The sequence below is a fragment of the Erinaceus europaeus genome, chromosome 8 (genome assembly GCF_950295315.1).
Source record: "Erinaceus europaeus chromosome 8, mEriEur2.1, whole genome shotgun sequence".
Classification (NCBI taxonomy): domain Eukaryota; kingdom Metazoa; phylum Chordata; class Mammalia; order Eulipotyphla; family Erinaceidae; genus Erinaceus; species Erinaceus europaeus.
Genome location: NC_080169.1, coordinates 90,817,602 through 90,839,143, shown reverse-complemented (window position 1 = coordinate 90,839,143; position 21,542 = coordinate 90,817,602). Strand labels below are relative to the sequence as shown.

The 21,542-nt window shown below is 38.8% G+C and overlaps 1 protein-coding gene across 2 annotated transcripts in view; it reads right to left on the bottom strand.

Moving 5' to 3' along the window:
* CPED1 (cadherin like and PC-esterase domain containing 1) overlaps positions 1 to 21,542 on the bottom strand; it is a 422,947-nt gene that overhangs the window by 375,107 nt on the left and 26,298 nt on the right. For both annotated transcript variants that reach the window (XM_060196489.1, XM_007525006.3), the window contains exon 3: positions 1,531 to 1,714. In XM_060196489.1, the coding sequence (XP_060052472.1) occupies positions 1,531 to 1,714 (184 nt within the window). The remainder of the gene's footprint in view (positions 1 to 1,530; positions 1,715 to 21,542) is intronic.

Sequence of the window (21,542 nt, the reverse complement as noted above, 5' to 3'; positions counted from 1 at the left end):
AAGATGATCTCACTTGTAGGTGAAACATTAGAAACAAAAAGGGAAAATAAGTATTGTCTACTGCAATATATGAGTCTAAGGAGGAGAGGCATAAGGGGCCTGAAAGCAGATAGGGATCCAGTGTCCTATAGTAAAGGTAGATGATGGCAAGTTGGCAGAAGGTGTGGTATGACGACATCTATTGTGGGTACATATGAAACTTTACATTTGTGACAACAGCAGTTCTACAAATCAACATTTCTCAGTACAAAGATTTAAAACAAAAATACAGCAGCGGGTTAAGCGTGGGTAGTAGCGCAGCGGGTTAAGCGTGCTTGGTGCTAAGCGCAAGGACTCGTGTAAGAATCCCAGTTCCAGTATCTGGCTCCACACCTGCAGGGGGAGGTCACTTCATAAGCGGTGAAACAGGTCTGCCCATTTCTACCTTTCTCTCCCCCTCTTTGTCTTCATCTCCTCTCTCGATTTCTCTCTGTCTTATCCAACAACAGCAGTAACAACAAAAACAAAAGGGCAACAAAATGGAAAAAATCGCCTCCAGGAGCAGTGGATTTGTAGTGCTGGCACCAAGCCCCAGCAATAACCCTGGAGGCAAAAATAAATAAACAAATAAATAAATAGTAAATCTCAGCTTCCTCTTTTGGAATATGAGGAGCAGGAAGTAACATTTCTTAATCTGAAAAGACTCCAGGGACTTTATTGAAGAATGAGGTCATGGATACAGAATATAACATGGCTTCTGTTACAGGTCAAGTAATTTTAGCTGTATTTGTCACCTTGGGAGAACTAATGCAGTTTCCAATGGAAGGAATGGGGACCCACAACTCTGGTGGTGGGAACTGTGTGGAATCATATTATCTCATTATTTTGTAAATCAATATTATATCACTAGTAAAAAGAAAAAAAAAGTTACCAATAAAAAAGAAGAAGAAAAAGAATGAGAAGGAACATTAGCTTTTATTGTTGGCACTGCCTAACCTTCATTACCTACTGAACTTTCTTTTCAAATAACTTGCTTAAAAATTGGAGCTTTATTTTATTTTTTTTTTTACTTCAAAAGATAGGAATAGAAGTGTTTGGTTAGTAATGTTTTGTGTGATAAATATCCATTCTTCCTTCACATTTAGAGCCAAACTTTGAATCATAGTTAAGATGGTTTTTTGAAACAATTTCCAGCATTCTCCACTTGCAGTCAATGAAGTGGCAATTTTCTTAAAATATGGAGCACTTTGGTGCTGGGAAGAACATGTATTCAGCCTCATAAACATAAACATTTTTATGTAGCATTTAAACATGAACTATGGGACTCTAAAATGATACATAAATATCAACAAAAAAGTTTCAGGAATAAAGAAATATAGGTAAAAAAAATCAAGAAGCAAAGAGAAAAGAAATCAAGCTTTCTGCTACATAAGAGGGTTGATTGTGGATATAAATTTGGTTTTGTGAATTCTTTTAGAGCAAGATAGCTCTTTCTCAAAATTAGTTAACATTATATATGTAGTAATTTTGCTAATTACTTCAAGTTCTGACCTATTGCTAGCAGATCCAGCCCAAGTCCAGCACCAAGCCTTTCTTCAGCAATGACAACTGTATAGCCATGTTGTGAAAGAATATGCTGTAGAAGCTGAAGTTCCACTTTGCGGTAGGAAGGAGGGTGGTAGAGTATGGCTCTTCTGCCATGGCTGCCAAAGTGTGTTTCAAGTGACTCTTTGATCTGGAAAAAAATAAATAAATAAAAGAAAGACATAAAAACTCAAGAGGAAAAAAGCAACACATCTCCACTGAAAGACATCATTAATGCATACAAAGGGTCATTGAGAATGTTGCCCTTGAAGCTTTTTTCTAGAAATGAAATACTTATTTCTTTTTTAGAGTCTGGAAAGACAAATATGAACAATGCAAAAACTGAAGATAAACTTAATTTTTCTCAATGTTACAGAAAGGTAAAAATCACAGGCTCTTAGAACATAGAGCTGTTAAGAGTAATGACACTGCGTAGAAAGATAGAAATCAACTGTAGATGAAAATATAAAATAGTAGCAATGACTTTCATCTAAGTTATGCTCTTATGAAGTAGTTATAGAGGCATTTTAACAGCTTTTTTAAGTAAACACGGTAAAAGAAACATAATTGAGGGTGTGTGTTCATCAAATAAAAAAGCTGAGAAGTAATTTCAGAATGTTTTAGAGAATGTGCCATGCTCTGTTTTCTAGTTAGATCCAGCAAAATTTGAATGTATCTCAGTTAAGCAAGATGAATTTCCATGTGAGAAAAAGAGGACAGTTAAAATATCAACATTTGAGATTCTTCAATAGTTCATTGCTTTCCAAATATATTCCTTTTTCTCATGGTGATCTTTGAAATTCATTAGTATAAAGGAATTTTGATCTGACAAGTAATGCTGCCATTTGAATTCATTATAAAGCTTAATGGCAGTTACTGAGTATTTTCCTGAGAAGTTCAGATTAGACTTTTACAAAGTTATTTTTTTTCAATTATTGAAAGAAATGATGTGATTATATGAAGGTTGTTGGTCCTAATGATTCTCATGCTTGAGGCTTCTAACCATGGTTGTTCTGTTTACCTTTCCACATTTTATTGAGTTCAAACTGTTTAAACAACCTTAAAATCATACTAGAAAGGACTTCCAATTTATAATCACGTTATCAACTATAATAAACTTCTAATCTGCAACAAGTTTTGTTTCATAAGTAAGTGAATTACAGTTGTCGTCTTCACATGAAAAAGCATCTGCTCAAACGGAAACCCCGGAAATCCATTTGGACCCCTGTTCTCTAACATCACCCACAAGATGGCACGACTACAGCAGCCCTCTCTGCCTCCCTTGAAACCAGTGATGTGACCTAGCACGACCTGAAGAAACTGATTCACAGACTCCAAAGCTCAGTCTCTACATAAAAGTGGAATCACAATGGTTGACCTTCCCCATTGAGACAGATGTGCAGCGTTTCATCCCCTGGCATTTCATCCGTGGTCATCTGCTTTGGACTGACACTTCTATCAGACTTACTGGTACACCTCTTGGACACTTTACACAACTTTACAGCAGCTTCCCTTTATGCTGCTGGGTTTCTCAAAGACTGACCACAGCAGTCCATGGACTTTGCAGCCAGCTGCCTTGGGACTCTATAGGTCATGCCTCCTCGCCTGCAGGCCCTGCTCCCAGAGTCAGGAACCCCCCCCTCCTTACTAGGTCTTGCCCACAGAGGCAGGAAATGCCCTTTGAGGCATGAAATGTCCCCAGAGGCAAGAGATGCCCCCAGAGGCAAGAAACACCCTTTTGCGTGATAGGCCCTGCCCTTTGTGGCAGGAAACACCCCTTCAGGCCTCCCCTTGGCATCACACTGGTTCTTGCTGCTCTCCTATTTGTTCCTCAATGTCTTATGCCAGTTCTTTTGAAAACGTCTGCACAATATAGGTTTTTATTCACCCCACACTCCTGATACTATGGCCATTAGTTAAAAAGAAAGGGGGAAATGTTGGTTTCTTCTAAATTCTGCTTCTGAGACCCCTTCTGTTGCATTGCTTGATGCTGTGATCTATTTACATAATCATTGTTTTGTTCACATTGGTTTAATCCCCATTGGTTTGCACTCTTTTTCCACTCCACCCTCTCTCCTAGTCACATCCTGTTTTCCACTATTTTTAATCCCCACTGGTTCACGTGCGTTTTCCTTCTCCCCACCCCATCCTACGTACATCCTCTTCAGACCTGACACTTCTGCCTCAGGAGATATATAGGACAGGATTGTGATTAGAGATATATAGCTTACACTGCATTCCTCATCAATAAAGATTGAACTGCATCCCACTCAGCCATGAGTCCCTGGTCATCTCTCTCCCGCCTGTGAAGGTAGCCCAGCATCTGGCAGCAACCAGCAAAGCTTAGAAAAACTTAGAGAGACTGAAGAACAGAAATCAAAGGATTTAAAGAGGGAAATCAGGGATGAGGCAATAAACAAAATTAGGAAGCAAAATTATTTTTAATGGCAGCTCTGAAACAAACAATCCATCTAAGGGATCTTAATCACAACTGTGTACTGTGTCTTTCCACTTACTTGTTTCATCATTTACTGTTACCTAGCACTAAAAATACTTAATTACTTTCATTATTTGTTTCCAAATAGATTTTCCAAATTTCAACTTTTTTTCCAAGTACTTAATTTTTTCACCATTTCCCATTACTTGATAAAGAGCAATTCCACATCACTACTAAAGAATAAAATTTCATGTCACTTAGGTCCCTTCTCCCCTCTCCAGTCATATTGCCTTATTAGATCATCTTTTTTTAATTTTTTTTTATATTACAGAATAACATGTTGACAGGAGTGTGAACCCACACCATTCCCACCACCAGAGTTCTGAATCTTCACTCTCCCCACTGCAATCCACCACAGTACCCCAAAGTTGTAGACATGGGCCAACCATCTTCTCTCTACAACTATCTGTCCACATTTATACATAGTTGCCCCTTCTTTTTTAATTCCTGATTCTATCCTGCTCCTTCACACATGTGCCTTCTACCTACAATAATCCCCTCTCTGTTCATCTATCTAGAAAACTCTGAGTCAAACATTATCTCTTTGAGAAAGTTTTTATTACAGCAATAATTATCTATTGTCTTCTTAAACCCTAAGAGAGCAGGACATTCCTGCTTCCTCTATAGAGTCTATATTTCCCCCAGTCCTGGAATCTCTAGAGTGGGGCTCACTTTCCTGCATGCTTCTATCAATTCATACCAAATGATATTGCATCTGGATCTCAGCAGATCTCAATGAGTACCACCTCAGCAAGCTTCACTTTAGACTATGTCCAAAGACGTCAGGTGTGGGATGTAAACCCTTCAACCTCATTACTCAGGTGAGACCTTTCCTTTCATAGGATTCTCTAATTTCATTCCAGGTGGTTCACTTCCTAACAAAGTCCCAAAAACTAGATATAGACCAGGTCCCATGATATAGGGCATATGTAAACATGTATCCATAAATTAGGGCAAAATATATACCTAAAAGCAAAAGTACATAATAGTCTGTAGTGATTCACTATATGCAGCAAGCATATAAAGACACCGAAATTTCATAATGAAATACTGTCTACTTAGACTTAGATACTCTCCTCACCTACTTCCCTCACTCACTCCAAAGCTAACCTTATCAAAGCAAGGACTGCAAAAGCTGAATAAGGGCAAGAGACTAGCATACTTTAACGATGACTCTTTAGTCACTGTCAGGCCACCCCATCAGCTGGGGCCCTATTCTGGGAGTCCTGAGATTCCCAAACAGACATTATGGGCCTAGACCTCGAATAAATCCCTCTCTCCATTGTTACCCGTCATCTCTATCAGGAACAACACAATAGACCCCTTTGTGGATCCCCATAGGACCTTTCCCTCAATGTGGATCAACAACAGCAGAGAATATTCCATCTTCTGAAGGTAGGATGGACAACAAACTCTATCTTCCACCTGAGGAAGATGGGTCCTGAAATTGGGGCAGCTTGGAACGATCCTACTCACAGAATGTGAGCTCAGAGGTTACATAGGCTCCTAAGCAGAATATGAGCCCCAGATGAAGTCGATGAGGTTTATAGTCAACAATATTTATACACCTTTCCTGTATTGAGGAGCTACTCTCTTCCCTGATCCAGTTTTCTGGTCCTTTTTTCCAGCCATGACATCTCCCAGACAATAACTTGGATCCACCTGCATATCAGATGTCAGGCTCAGAAAAAAAAAAAAAAAAACTAGTATAGTCATGAGCCCTTTGGCATATAACTAAAATAGGCCTACTATCTACAAAATGGAGACCCCCCAAATCTTCATCTGCACTATTCCAGCCTTTAGGTTCATGATTAGTCAACAACCTGTTTGGCCTTATACATTAACTGTCTTTCAGCCACCAGGCTCCAGATACTACCATGATGCCAACCGGACTTCCTTGGGCAGATGACCCCACCAATGTGTCCTGAAGCCTAACTTCCCCAGAGCTTTGCCCCACCAAGGAAAGAGAAAGATAGGCTGGAGGTATGGATAGACCTGACAATACCCATGTTTAGCAAGGAAGCAATTACAGAAGCTAAACCTTCCACCTTCAGAACCCCATAATGTCCCTTTGTCCATGCTCCCAGAGGGATAAAGAATAGGAAAGCTAGCATGGGAGGGGATGGGATGGGATACAGAGTTCTGGTGGGAATTGTGTGGAGTGGTACCCCTTTTGTCCTGTGGAGTTAGTCAGTGTTTCCTTTTTATAAATAAAAATTATATAAAAAAGAGAATTTTAACTGAAATACATTCTTTCAGTTATGAAAGGAAATATATGCCTGTCCCTGATCTGAGTTCCTTAACTGCCAGAACAGATAGTACCTGCTTAAAAAATGAAGTATTCTACTAAGCCATGGTGCTCTATCAATACCTTTAAAGATAGAAAGAAGAAATATAATTAGATTGCAAGCCCTTTGAAGGCAGGAACCATATCCCATTTTCCATCACATACAAATTACTGCTAACTGAAAATGCATAGCCAAAGCATAGTGAGATGCAGGACACAAACTCTAGAGCCAGACTAGACTGTTGGGTTCAAATCCCCTGATACCACCAATACTAATTGTCTGATCTTAGATGACATCTTCTTTTTCAGGTATAAGTTAAAAAAGATTTAATATGTAAAAGGCTTATGAGCACACCTGGCATAAAGCTAATGTGTGTGTGTGTGTGTGTGTGTGTGTGTGTGTGTGTGTGTATGTGTGTGTGTGTGTGTGTTTTAGCAATAATATGTCAAAAAAAAGGAACTAAGAGTCAGAAGCACTGTTAGATTCTGAGCTCTGGCTCACATAAGTACTTCTGAGCATGCTAACATAAGTACTTAAGTTCTGGGTGATGAGTATAATAGAAACAAGCAAAACAACAGTTAATCACATTTTCAATGTGTGGCACTTTTGGTAAAAACATAATTTTAAAGTTTTCCTTGTTCAAGGACATTTTATTTTATTAGTAATAAAACCATTTAAATAATTCAACTACAAATTTCAACATGATTCCTCAGTCAATATAGTAGTTGCTTGTCATGATACATAAGTTGAGCCTTTGGATACAGGATTTTGAAGGAGGCCAAAACATACAAACATGCGTCTAGGTGAAAGGTGAAGAGAGATGCTTCCAAATATATCCATGTCACTCAACTAAAAAGCAGTGTCCAAAACTCCTTTCTCACATTATCTTCTTCACAATTACTATATGTACCTCTCTAGTTCAGTCTTTCAAGGATAGAAGTGATTTCACATGAAAAGAGTATATTTTCTACTTTAGCTAGTTATTATTATAGGGATAATTTTCCTTGTTTCCCCACAATGAGGATCAGCTTATAAAAGAACATTGATACTTTTATCAGCTTATTTTATGTAGACTACATTCTGAATAAAGCATAATCCTTCATCATATCTTGCTAAAAAATTCTTAACAGATTAATATATATATATATATTTTATAAAAAGGAAATATTGACAAAACCATAGGATAAGAGAGATACAACTCCACACAGTTCCCACCACCAGAACTCCGTATCTTATCCCCTCCCTTCATAACTTTCCTATTCTTTATCCATCTGGGAGTATGGACCCAAGGTCAATGTGGGATGCAGAATGTGGAAGGTCTGACTTCTATAATTGCTTCCCCTCTGAACATGGGTGTTGACAGGTCGATCCATACTCCCAGCCTGCCTCTCTCTTTCCCTAGTAGGGTGGGGCTCTGAGGAAGCAGAGTTCCAGGACACATTGGTGGGGTTGTCTGTCCAGGGAAGTCTGGTTGGCATCATGCTAGCATCTGGAATCTAGTGGCTAAAAAGAGAGCTAACATACAAAGCCAAATAAATCTGTTGAACAATCATGAACCTAAAGGCTGGAATAGTGCAGATGAAGAGTTACAGGGAGGAGGGTACTCCATTTTGTAGATAACTAGTAGGCATATTTTAGTTACATTCCAAAGGGCCTGTGGCTATACTAGTTTTTATTTGTTTGTTTTGTTTTGTTTTGTTTTTCCCTGAGCCTGAAATCTGATATGCAGGTGGACCCAAATTATTTTCTGGGGAGATGATGTCATGACTGTAAAAAGGAACAGAAAGCTGGATCAGGGAAGAGAGTAGCTCCCAATATGGGAAAGGGGTATAAATATTATTGACTGTAAACCCCATTGATTTGATTTGTTCTGGGGCCCATATTCAGCTTAGGAGCCTATGTGACCTCTGCATCCCTGTAGATCTGAGCTCACATTCTGTGGTCATGAGTAGGAACATTCCAAGCTACCCAAATATCGACCCACCTTTTTCAGGTGTAGCATAGAATATGTTGTCCATCCTCACTTCGGAGAATGAAACATTCTCTATTGTTGTTGATCCAAGTTGAGGGCAAGGTCTTGTGGAGGGCCCCACAAAGGAGGCTATTTTGTTGTTCCTGATAGAGATGACTGGTAGCAATGGAGATAGGGATTTATTTGAGATCTAGGCCCACACACTGATATTTTAACTCACCTTTCAGATCTCAGATAACAGAGAATAAATAGGAAAGCACTTTGTCGGCCAAATTGTGTTGTACTATCCACACTGCTCCTGCCCTTGTAATATTTATAACACAGTGTATTAGCAAAATGGCCCAATACCAAAGGGTGAGAACAGTTTTGGCTGGTCCAGCAACAGGTGCACACATACTGCATAGAAGAAATAAAAATGATGCAGACAATTTTGTTTACCACACTGGTAAATGAGAGATTATCAAATGCTAATAACAACACTTTGGGAAATAAGAGCTCTTAGTTACTCCTACAGTTTAAAAAAAATCTATTTTTTAATGGAAGAATACACTTAACCTGGCCACTACTATGACAATTAAACTAAGACAGGCAAGTTTACTGTAAAGAAAGTACAAAAGATTACTGTTACTAGGTTTTGACATTCTGACCTTCTCTCTTTTCCTTTGTCTTGAATGATCTGCAAATTATTCTCTCAACAATCACTCTGCTAGATTAAATGAAAGTTGGTCTTTGTGTATATATAAGTGAATACTTCCAATTTTTACTGGAAGAACTTCAAAAATCTAAAAACTCCTGCCTTCTACGAAGCAGAGGAGAGAGTATTATAATAAACTACTTGGAGTATTAGATGTAGCAATGAAGGGTACCAAGAGGGAACTGGATGGTAGGGCAGTGGGGTAAGCGCACATGGAGTGAAGTGGGAGGACCAGTGTAAGGATCTTGGTTAAAGTCCCTGGCTCTCCACCTGCAGGGAGCCTCACAAGCGGTAAAGCAGGTCTATCCCCCGCCCCGGTCTTCCCCTTCTCTCTCGATTTCTCTCTGTCCTATCCAACAACAATAACAATAATAACAACAAGGCCAACAAAAAATGGAAAAAATTGGCCTCCAGGAGTGGTGGATTCATAGTGCAGGCACCAAGCCCCAGCAACAACCCTAGAGGCAAAAAAAGGGGGTGGGGGGTGGGGGAAAAAGACAAGAGGGTTGGGATTCAAAAATATTTGAGGGGCCAGATGGTGGTGCACACAGTTATGTGCACATGTTACAATGCACAAGGAACCTGGTTCAAGCCTTCAGTCCCTACATACTAGAGGAAACTTCACAAGTGGTGAAACAATGCTACAAATGTCTTTCTTCCTTTGTATCTCCCCCTTCCCTTTCAAATTCTGGCCCTATACAATATAAATAAATAAATATTTTAAAATATTGATTTGAATCTTAGCTTAAATACTAGATTGTCTAACTCACTAGGGTGAGTTATCTAATAGCTCTACATCAGAGTTTTCTCATCTGCATAGTTCAGGTAACAAATTCTACTTTCTGTGGCAGTATTGAGAATTAAGTGGAAAGTATCCATTATAGTGTCTCACTAATAAATGTTATTACATACATATGAGTAAAAACTGATAGAATTATAACACTGCTTTTATATTAGGAATTCTATAAACTTTTCAATCACTGAAGTTTGGGCTTCTGTCATAAAAAGGATCTCTAAAAGAAAACACACACACACAACTCTGGGGATGACCAAGAAAGGCGAATGTAAAGAGGGTGTTGGGATCCTGATCCATGATGGTGAAATGGACCTAAGTTAGGTGTGAAAGTATTTTCTAGACACTTGTCACAGAGAGATGAGAACTTGTACCCATATGTCAATAAACTGTTCTGTAAACCATTAAGCTCCCAATAAAACTATTTTTTAAAAAGTTTTTCTGCAATAATCTATGTGATACTACTTACCATTCTATTTTTCTCCATAGACTCACCATTTTAATGCAAATATTGAATTTATTATTTCTGTTGATTGCCTTCTCACACCATAATAAAGGGTAAACAAAAGCGTTTTGATCTGTTTTGTTCACTTTTATTTCCATAGTAATAGTCACTAGTACACCTCTATCAGGAACAACATAATGGACCCCTTTGTGGGCCCCTATAGGACCTTGTCCTCAGTGTAGATCAACAAAGGTAGGGATAGCCTCATTCTCCTAAGGGAGGTTGGGCAACATACTCTACCACTCAAGAATGATGGGTCCTGAAATTAGTGCAGCCTAGAATGTCCCTAGCCATGACCACAGAATGTGAGCTCAGACCTACAGGGATGCAGAGGTTACATAGGCTCCTGCAACAAATATGGGCCTCAGATCAAATCGATGGGATTTATAGTCAACAATATTTATATACTTTTCCCATACTTAGTAGCTACTCTCTTCCCTGATCCAACTTTCTTAGTTCTTTTTCCAATTATGACACCATCTTCCCATACAATACCTTGACTTAGGTAAAAACTAGTAGTTATGGGCCCCTCGGAATATACCTACAATAGACCTACTAGCTTTTTCCAAAATGGAGGCCCCAAATATCATCTGCAATATTCTTGGCTTTAGGTTCCTGATTATTTAACAATTTGTTCTTCTTTATATCTTAATGCTTTTCAGTCACCAGGTTCTAGACTATACCATGATGCCAACCTGACCTCCCTGGGCAGATGACCTCCCTGGAGCCCCACCTCCCAAGAACCCTGCCCCACTAGGGAAAGAGGGAGACAGGCTGGGAGTATGGATTAGCCTTCCAGTGCCCATGTTCAGCAGGGAAGCAATTACAGAAGCCAGACCTCCAACCTTCTGTACCTCATAATAATCCTGGGTCCATACTCCCAGAGGGATAAAGAATAGGAAAGCTTTCAATGGAGGGGATGGGATACAGAATTCTGGTGATGGGAATTGTATGGAATTGTACCCCTCTTATCCTGATCTTGTCAATATTTCCATTTTATAAATTTAAAAAACTGAATAAAGAGTAATATTATAAAGGCACCTTATTTTTCAGTTACATCATTAAAGTTCTCACCAAGACACACCACAAAAGCCAGGAAATATAGCTTTTTAAAATATAGTGGGGGTGAAAAATAAAACTTGTTTTTCCTATGTGACCAAAATTTTTCTCTATATTTATTAAAGTAGTCACATATTTATGATTTCTTTTGATGCTCAAGTACAAATCATACAGAAGACCAAAAAGGTTTGTCATATAACTAAAAGTCAAATTACCTTGCTGCTCTATATTTCAGGCATTTTATAAACATTGCCAAGTCTCTCATAGTGAATTATGTTTTAATTTTTTCCACTATAAGAATAAAGTAGATTTTTTTCCTTATCAGTGAAATACACATTTATTTTAACAAGCTCAATAAATTAAATGGACCAAATTTTCTAGGATACATATACACATTTCCTCCTGGAAAATCACCTTTAATTTTAAAAAGTCACTTAAAGACTGCAAGTACTCAGATTATGCAAGTATACTTTCATGAGAATGTCCCTACAGATAGGAAGCTCCAGTGAACCTTTGTCCTAGCCTCACGACTGACCTGACTAAATCTTAAGCCTATTACAGAATGGCCACATCTTTCTCAGAACTACTTCACTGATTACTTCCTGATTACACTTCCAAATTGTACCTTGGTGTTAAGTCACTACTCAACATCTAATGGAAGTCAAGTTTGCCATCCAAGTAAGTTTCAAACAGATAATAGAGAAATAAAAGTTCAGGATCGAAAATGGATCCCCTATACAGCTTTAAGGCAATGGCACCTCTTAAATAATTGCTGTGAGTACCTATCATTATCTGTGCCTCAGTCTAATTTTTCCTTTTGGTACTTTACAATTTAGAGCAAGATTATTTGTTTGATTTCTGCCTCTCTTGCAAGTTTGTATATTCCCTGTGTGCCTAAACTTCTCTAGTAAAGGCTATAGCTTCTAAATAAGAGGGAATGGATGAACGAATGAACGCATGAGTGAATGCAAAATGAGTTCGAAATTTGTAAATGAATTTGTACTTCTTAGTTATTTTATTTGCTAACAGATTTAAAAAAAAAAAAATTCCTGTCAAGCCCAATGAAGGCTGCAGCATCTGCACGTCAAAACTCTAAAATAGCCATGGGCTCTGCAATCCTAATGACACTCTCCCCCACTTCATTGCAACCACCACCCCAATCCACCACACCAACCTGGACATTGTGGCCCCTAAAACAGTCCAGCTTCCAAAGTTAATAAAGCAAGTTAAGCCATTCCCTTCTCATATTCATCTACTTGCAGTGTTTCTCATTTTTCCTAACTAGCCGTTATTCAACTGCTAGTCTTTCTACCCAAGACCAACATTCTGCTGGCTAACTTTCTCATTTTGTTTCCCTGCAGCTCAGAGTTCATGGTCTAATACTCCAACCAGTTTCTATATTCTCTTCCTCCATTTTATTTGCAGCATTACTTTCAGGTGAAGAAAATTTAAAGCTTGCAAATGCACACAATTACAGCTGTCAACAAGACAGACAAATCTCTACCCACACAGAACTAACAACTTAGCCAGGAAAGCAGATATAAGCAATTAGTTACACTAAGAATGATAAACCAAAAATAGGATGATAAGGAAACTCTGCACTTAGAGTCCTCAAGAAAATTATGGCAGTCCACCTGGGCTCCACTTTCTGAGATTAGTACCCCAAAAAAGTGCCTTGTGGACAGATTCTAGTAGGCAAACTACTTGCTGTTCCTTCGTTATTCTCTCTCACATTTCCTCTCTGCAGCTTCCTCCTCTTTTCAACAGATAAACTGTTCTCTGTTTCGGTGAAGAAATGAAAGAAACACAGTAAGTAGCAACTTGGGTGGTGAAGTAGTGGTAGAGCTCTGGACATAGAAATATGAAACCCTGAGTTCAATTTTTGGCATTTAATATACTAATATGTTGTTCTAGTAATTCTCTTTCCTGCTGTCTCATGAAATAAACAAATCTTTTTTTTCTTTATTTAGTAACAGAGTCCAATGAGTTACATAGGTCCTGTTTTGGCAAACTATAACCTAGCCTTACAACAGTTTCTCTCTTTTCTCTTTTTTGATTTCCATAGAAGAAATCTTTCCTTTTGTCTATGGTTAATCACAACTGTTAGTTTTTCCAGATTCAACACATGGCCTCCTCCCAGTTAGCAAACTTTTTATCATACTCACCTCCAAAGCCCTAAGAACTTTACTCATCTCTTTATTCCTTCTCCCTGATTTTTAATATTGATTCTTCCTCCTTTCCCCTGCATTTCTATCAACTTTCATTTGTTCACTTACCTATTTAACACTTTAGAGGCCAGGAGGTGGTGCACCCTCTAGAGTGCACAAAGTACAATGTGCAAGTATTCAGATTCAAGCCCTTGGCCCCCACCTGCTGGGGGCAGGGGTAGAAGCTTCACTGGCCATGAAGTAGTGGTGCAGATGGTGTTTTTTCTTGGTTAGTTTTTATCAGAGCACTGTTCAACTCTGGCTTATGATAATACTGAGGATGAAACTTGGGACCTACAGTGCCTGGAGCATGAAAAGCTTTTTGCATAACCATTATGCTTTCTCCGTAGACTAGGTGTTTTTCTTTCTCTCAGTCCCTCTATATCTTCTGTTTTCCACTCAATTTCTGTCTCTATTAATGAGTAAATACACAAATAAATAAATGTTTTTTAAAAAATATTCTGAAATAATCTTTTTTTTACTGCCACCAGTGTTATCACTGTGTGTGTGCATGACTGTGTGTGGGGGGCGGGGGAGGATACAATAAGGAATCTATTGCTCCCAGGGGTCATTTTCCCCTTTTTCATAGGAAAAAGAGAAATTAAGAGAGGAATGAGAGATAGAGAAAGAGAGACATCTGAAACACTTCTTCAGGGTCCTTCGTGCTTTCCCCCTACAGGTGGGGACTGGGGACTTCAAACTGGATCCCTCTGCAAGGCAATATGTGAGTTTATCAGGGTGTGCCACTAACCAGCCCCTTAAGTACTTCTGTATGACAGCCATGATCCTTAGTTCTGTAATAAGAAACAGTGAAGAACCCTAAAGATGTCTAGTCCCCACTAAATGTACATTTAAAGAAGAGTAAAAGTAAAATAATGCAGTGTGAATCTCTGCAGAAATAAAGGTCTGGTCAGGATAAAGTGAGAAACAATGACTCAGGTGCTCTTTTTCAATAGGATAGTAATGTTGCTTGCATGTGTTATAAAGGCAGTGAGCAAGAAAATGAGGAATGAAATAAATAGAGAAGATGGGAAGAGAAATTAAAACAGGAGGTCCTTGAAGATTACCATAATAGATCCTTTTATTGTGAATAGCAAATATAATCACCAAGTAGGCAACAAAAAATAACAGGCAGTGAGGATAAAAACAGAGATGATGCAACATAGTTTATTATCTTGTTCAATAGCAAGTAGAAAACCAAAACCTAGTAAGTAGTAGAAAATATAAGGAGTTGAGAAACTTTTGCTGATCTTTCCCCCTAGGTCCAACTTGATCATCTCTGATTTCCTTTACTAAAAAAATCATAAAGAATAGGGAGAGAATGAAAACAAGATTTACTACAGGGGAGGGTGTGTTTGTTTGTTTGTTTGTTTGTTTTTGTGTGTATAGTTAGCCTGACAAAATACTAGAAGCAGACTAACTACCCACAACAATGAATTTCCTAAGAACTAAATTCTATTGCTCCATATTGCAGAAGAGGTTAAAGAAGAAGGGGGCCAGGCGGTAGTATACCAGGTAAAGTGTACATAGTGTGAAGCTCAAGGACTTGTGGAGCAAGGAGCATTCACCCCCCTCACCCCCACTCCACACCTGCAGGGGGATGGCTTTACAAGTGGTGAAACAGGTCTCCTGGTGTCTAGTTTTCTCTCCCTGTCTTTCCCTTCCCCTCCTCTCTCAACTTCTCTGTCCTATCCAACAACAGCAGTAATAACAACGATGGAAAAAAGATGTCCTCCAGGAGCAGTGGATTTGTAGTGCTGGCACCAGCACCAGGGATAACCCTAGAGGAGAGAGAGAGAGAGGAATAGGTAGGAGAAGGGAAAAGGAAATAGGAGGAAGAAGGAGGAGGAGAAGAAGAAAGAGGAGGGGGAGGTGAAGGGAAGAAGAAAATGGAAGAAAGAGGGGTAGAAGGGAAGAGAAAGAAGTGAAATGAGGAGGAAAAAGAGAAGATGAAAGCATTCAGTAGCCTGAGTGCTCAAGCCATAAGAGATAAACATGAAATTTCTCCCAAGGAGGCATCTAGTGGGGTAGAGGGAGACATGGAAGCTGAGTAGCCTGAGTTGTCAGGAGCTGTAAGTTCTGCACTGTGGAGACAGACTTGAAGTAAAAAGGAGAGAGAGAAGCACTGACTGGGGCAGTCAAGGTACAGTATGCTACAGAGAGAGGACAAAACATTCTAGAAGCTGAGGGAATATTCGGGATGAAAGATTTGCTGTAGAGAAATGAAATAAACAGAGAAAGTCTGTGAGCTTGACATTAGAAAAGAAGCACAAAAGAGGAAAAATAACAAGACAGATCCTGACCCAGCCATCCTAAACTAGAAAACATTTCAGGCTGAAGAAAGTCAGACTACTTTAGTGCACTGGGAACATGTGAAATACTAAGACTTCAGGCATATGTTATGTTTTCTCATCAGTAAAGACTTCACACCGTATCTATAAATCAAGCATACTCTCTGATGATAAACCCGAGAATTCTCATGTCAAAGGCACACTGTCTTCATTCACAGGAGAAATCAAACTACGCCTATCTGACGGTGGCACACAGTTGGATAGAGGGAGGAAGAAGAGGAGCAAAGCCAGAGGAGAGCTGTTTGCAAGACAAAAAAAAAATTAAAAATTTGCTTTTTAAATTACAGCAAATGCTCAGTCATGCTGGGCATAGCTTCAACCATGTGCTGCTCATTTCTTCTCCAGGCTAGCCCTCACACATAGCAGGCATCTCCAAGGCAGGGAGAAATTAAAAACAGAATCAAGAACACAGGAACATAAATTTCTCCAGGAGTTCATATCTACAATCTCCAGCAGTCATTTGTGCCTGGCAGTAGTAGCTGACTACCTAGCTGGCCGCCCTTGAAAATGACTACCCATTCCAATCATCTGGAGAAACTTTTCCTCCTTTGTTTCTCCCAAACTTTCTTTTTTCTCCTCTTCTGGCTGTCTTTAAAGTTCTAAGTAGTTCAGCCTCCTCTGGAGAGACCTTTCCTTGGAATAATTCAAGCTTCCTTTCCTTGAGGTGCCACCCACGATGCACAGCTGTGGGCTGTTAGTTCCTATCTGCTATAACTTTACAGACATAACAAAGATCCAGCTGAGATTACAAACGCATAGGCATAGTTGGGAGACAGTGATCGTGATAGCTTTCTTTCTAGATAACTTTAAGAGTAAGAAAGAGCTTTAAAGGAGATGGGAGAGGAGGGAGATTTCTTTTTCTTTAGGCAAATTGGAGTTTACATACTATTTTGGAACAAATAGACACCACTCCCAAATGTCTTATTTTTCTTGTCCTTATTTTATTTTATTTTATTTGGTGTATTTTTTCCTTCTCCCCTCTGCCTTCTTTTCTCTAGTCTCCTTTTCAGCCCTTTCTCAGGCACAAAGAGACACAAAGAGCTCTAAGGAGAAGGAAGCAGCTATTTTCCCTTCCACCCTCAAGTTATGACTACATTTGCTGGGTTTAAAGCAAATGCTCTCCAGCTGACTCTGTTTCTTATTGTACCAACTATTCTTACAGTTTCAGCAGTAGTGAAAGGACATAAGTAGTGAAGAAAATATAAAATTGGCAATCTAATTCTAAATTGGAAGTACCAAGGAGACAAGGAGAGACCTTGTTCTTTTGAAAAATGTTAAAATAATATCAAGTCTATGTCCCCTGATGCTGAAACAACAAGTTAATTCAGCAGTTCGATCTTAAAATAGTAAGAGCATATAAAGGCAGTGTAACAGAAAGGAAAGAACATTACAACAATATTAATACCTAATCATCGTACAATCTTCCAAACATTTTTATAGATGCCAGGAACATTCAGAGTTCAAAGCTTACTAGCAATATTTTAAGGCCTTTGGAATGCTGGGTCTCTCCTCTATTTCTTAGCCTTTATTCATTATCTACTAGCACTACTTAAGTTCAAGGTAATGCATTGCATCAACAGATGTCCATTCTTACTTTTAGTGCTATTGAAAGGATCCAAAGAGACTTAAACAGTGAAGAGGTCCGTGTATACCTATATTCATAGCAGCACAATTTGTAATAGCTGAAACCTGGAAGCAGACCAGATATCCAATGACAAATGGACAGCTAAAAAAAAAAAATGGTGGTATATATACACAATGGGATATTATTCAGCTGTTATAAACAAGAAGGTTGTTGTCCCTGAGTCATCTTGGATGGAACTAGAGGACATCATGTTTACTGAGACAAGCCAAAAGAGGACATACACCAAATGATCTGACCTATAAGTGGAACATAATAAATAGGAACAGCCAAGGGGGAACATGAAATGAAACATGGACTAGACATTGTATTATGTACATCAAAGCAAAGGACTTGGGGGAAGAGGGTTGGAAGAGAACTGTGGGGTGCTAGTGCAAAATGAAATTGTACTCATAGATTGAACTGTAAAGCATTAAATCCCTCAACTAAAATAAAATAAATATGCATGGGAAGGGAGTCGGGCAATAGTGCAGCGGGTTAAGCACAGGTGGCACAAAACTCGAGGACCAGCGTAAGGATCCCGGTTTGAGCCCCTGGCTCCCCACCTGCAGGGGAGTCGCTTCGTAGGTGGTGAATCAGGTCTGCAGGTGTCTATCTTTCTCTCCCCCTCTGTCTTCCCCTCCTCTCTCCATTTCTCTCTGTCCTATCTAACAATGACAACATCAATTACTACAACAATAACTACAATAACAATGAAAAACAAGGGCAACAAAAAAAAGAGAAAATAAATAAAATATTTTTTTTTTTAAATTTGCATGGGAAAAGGTAAAAAGCCCTCAAAAGTATCAGGTGTGCTTAATATCTTTTAGAGACATTATCACATAAGCAAACCAGTTGACAAAGTAAAGCATATCTTGAAAACATAAAGCATATCTTGAAAATAATTTGACGTGATATATGCACTACCCTATGCATGGCTGCATTATTCACAATAGCCAAAATATGGAAGCAACCTAAAAGCCCTTCAACAGGTGATTGGATAAGGAAGTTATGGGTCATATACTAAATGGAGTACTACTTAGCAATTAGAAAAAAAGATGACGTTGTGTCCTTTGGGATAAAATGAATGGAACTGGAGAAGATTGTGCTTGTGAAGTAAGTAAGGAGGTGAATGACTACTACCAGATGATTTCACTCATATGTGGAATATAAAGAATTGAGCATACAAACTTGGAAAAATAGCCAATGTATATCAAAGACTGTGGGAGAACTATGGTGGTTATGGTAGGGGGTCCAGTTAGAGGCAGAGATCTCTGTGGTGGGAATAGTGTGGAGCTATACCCCGATTATCTTATAATGCCATAAATCACTACTAATCAATCTATCAGAGAAAGAACAAAATTGAAGTGATATTGTATAGGCTTCTATTGTGCATTATTTCAAATCATCATATATATTAAATTGAATTATGTTTAGTACTAAAATGCAAATTAAAATATTTCAATTTGTTAAAGTATATATTGAGGCATATTAAGCTTGTAAGGTACACACATTACCATGTGCAAGGACCCACATTATAGCCCCTGCTCCCTGCCTGCAAGGGGCATAGCTTTATGAGCAGTAAAGGAGCCTGCAAGTTTCTACCATTTTCTCTCCCTCTCTACCTCTCTCCCCCTCCCAATTTTTCTCTGTCCTATCAAATAAAAATAGAAAGAGAGGGAGGGGGAAAAAATCAGAAAAATAGCCTCTGGGAGCACTGGATCCATAGTGCCAACACTGAGCTCCAGGTTAACTCCGATGGGGAAGAAAAAAAGAAATAAAAGCTTGTAAAAGTTCATTTGGGCAACTGTCAAGTTAAATCAGTCAGCACCAAACTAGAGGTGGCTAGGAGTACTCTGCAGCAGGAGCCATTGGGGAGGGGCCGTGTGATGGTGCACCTGGTTGAGAGCACATGCTACAGTGCGCAAGGACCCAGGTTTAAGCCCCTGGTCCCCACCTGCAGGGGGAAAGCTTCACTAGTGGTTAAGCTGGGCTGCAGGTGTCTCTCTCCCCCTGTCACCCCCTTTCCTTTCCGTTTCTGGCTTTCTCTATCTAATAAATAAAGATTTTTTTAAAAAGTGAAAAATATATATTCTTTTTAAAAAAAAAAAAAATGGAGCCATGGAGGAGACTTACATAGAGAATGTGCAGAAGCAAAGAAAAGAAATGATTTACTTGCCTATTCCTTAAGGCATATACAGACTTCAATATTGATTTGCTTACATAGGCTATCATGGCATTAGAACCACTTCAGTCTAATGACTTCCTTGTTTTGTTAGTTTAACAAGATAAATACCTTAAAAGTTTTAATCAAATAGTTTCCCAGGGGTTCTTTCAAATTACAAATAGAATATGAAAGGCTAGTGTTTATATATTAGAGACATAAAAGCATTTAGCAATAACCAATTAAATGTCATTTCTGCTATTCTTCTCCAACAAAAACCCAGTGATTTATCAAACATATCATGGTGGAAAAAATATAATTATTCCTGGCCCCCACCACATTGAAGGAAGTTTCACTACTGTGGTCTCTTTCACTGTGTGTGTGTGCGTGTGCGTGTGCGTGTGCGTGTGTGAAAGAGAGTCTATTATTACTGCGTATTTTAATGACCATAATTTTTAGATTTGAATACTGGGTAAAAACTAGACAGCTTTTTAATTGGCTTTTTAATTTTGCACTTTTCAATTATAGTCTGAAAATATACAATCAGCATCAAGGATCAACTGTATGGTGTGTGGTGCACATGGTTGAGAGCACACTACAGTGCTCAAGGACCCAGGTTTAAACCCCTGGTCCCTACCTACAGGTAAAAAAGCTTCACAAGTAGTGACACAGCGCTGCAGGTATCTCTTTGTTTCTCTCCTCTGTCTCCCCCTTCCATCTAGATTTCTGGCTGTCTCTATCCAGTAAATAAATAAAGATAATTTTTTAAAAAAATTTAAAGACCATCTGTAGCTCTTGGTTGATTGAATGGCTATGAGATATAGATACATCTCAAAAATCTATGACAGCTCATACTTGCCTTACCACATGGGAGGCAAAATGTTCAGAATGGGAGGACCAGAGTGAAATATTCATGCATCCCAGTCTACATAAAAGAAAAGATGTTGCCTTGTACCAAAAGTTTGTAAATCAAATTTCCTTAAGCATGCATTTATACCTTGGCACTATTTTTTTTTCAAAAAAAACTTTGTTTTTATTATTAAACCTTGTAGTACAAACCTGAAAAGTAAATAAAACTGGCAATAAACAACATGAAGTCTTCCCTCCCAAGGGAGAAGTGCAGAGCAGCGCTAATAAATTAATGTCAAACTGTAAGCCATAGGCAGAAGTTTACTGTCAAAAGAGGGAAAGTACACAGCAAGGCCATAAAAACAAGACAACCACATTGGAAAACATTTGACTCTGTTTATGTAATTGTTAAATATTCCAAAAACAGTTCAGTCTTCTGCAACAACAACCAACAAAGTGGATCACAGGACATCCTGACAGTCCCACTGGCAAGCTCAGTGCAATATGGGTAGCTTGGCACTATTTTTATTGCTTTCTCTGAGCACCTTTGTGACTCCCCCTCATCTTGAACTCACCGGCTAACATTAATATAAAATCTTGATCTTTTCTTAATGACTACGCTGAGTAGAATTTTTCCCAATTTGACTGCATCCTAAAACCTTCATTCCTATATTGTCTCTTTAAAAACATCTGCCCAGTCTACCCTGATCCTTCTCTTGTTCCCAGGTACTGGACTATGACATTATAACCAACTTCACAATTCACTCCCAGATCTATGATATGGGACTCATATCTTGCCTAAGTGCCCAGATTCAAGCCCTGGCACTACATGGAAGTATCACCACACTGAGTGAAGTTCTGATAAGACATTAACATAATAATAATAGTATAATATAATAGATGCCTTTCCCTCTCTAAGTGAACAAGCTGCTTGGCAGTAGTGAAATGGCGCATGCAGGAGAGACTGACTCTGAAAAAA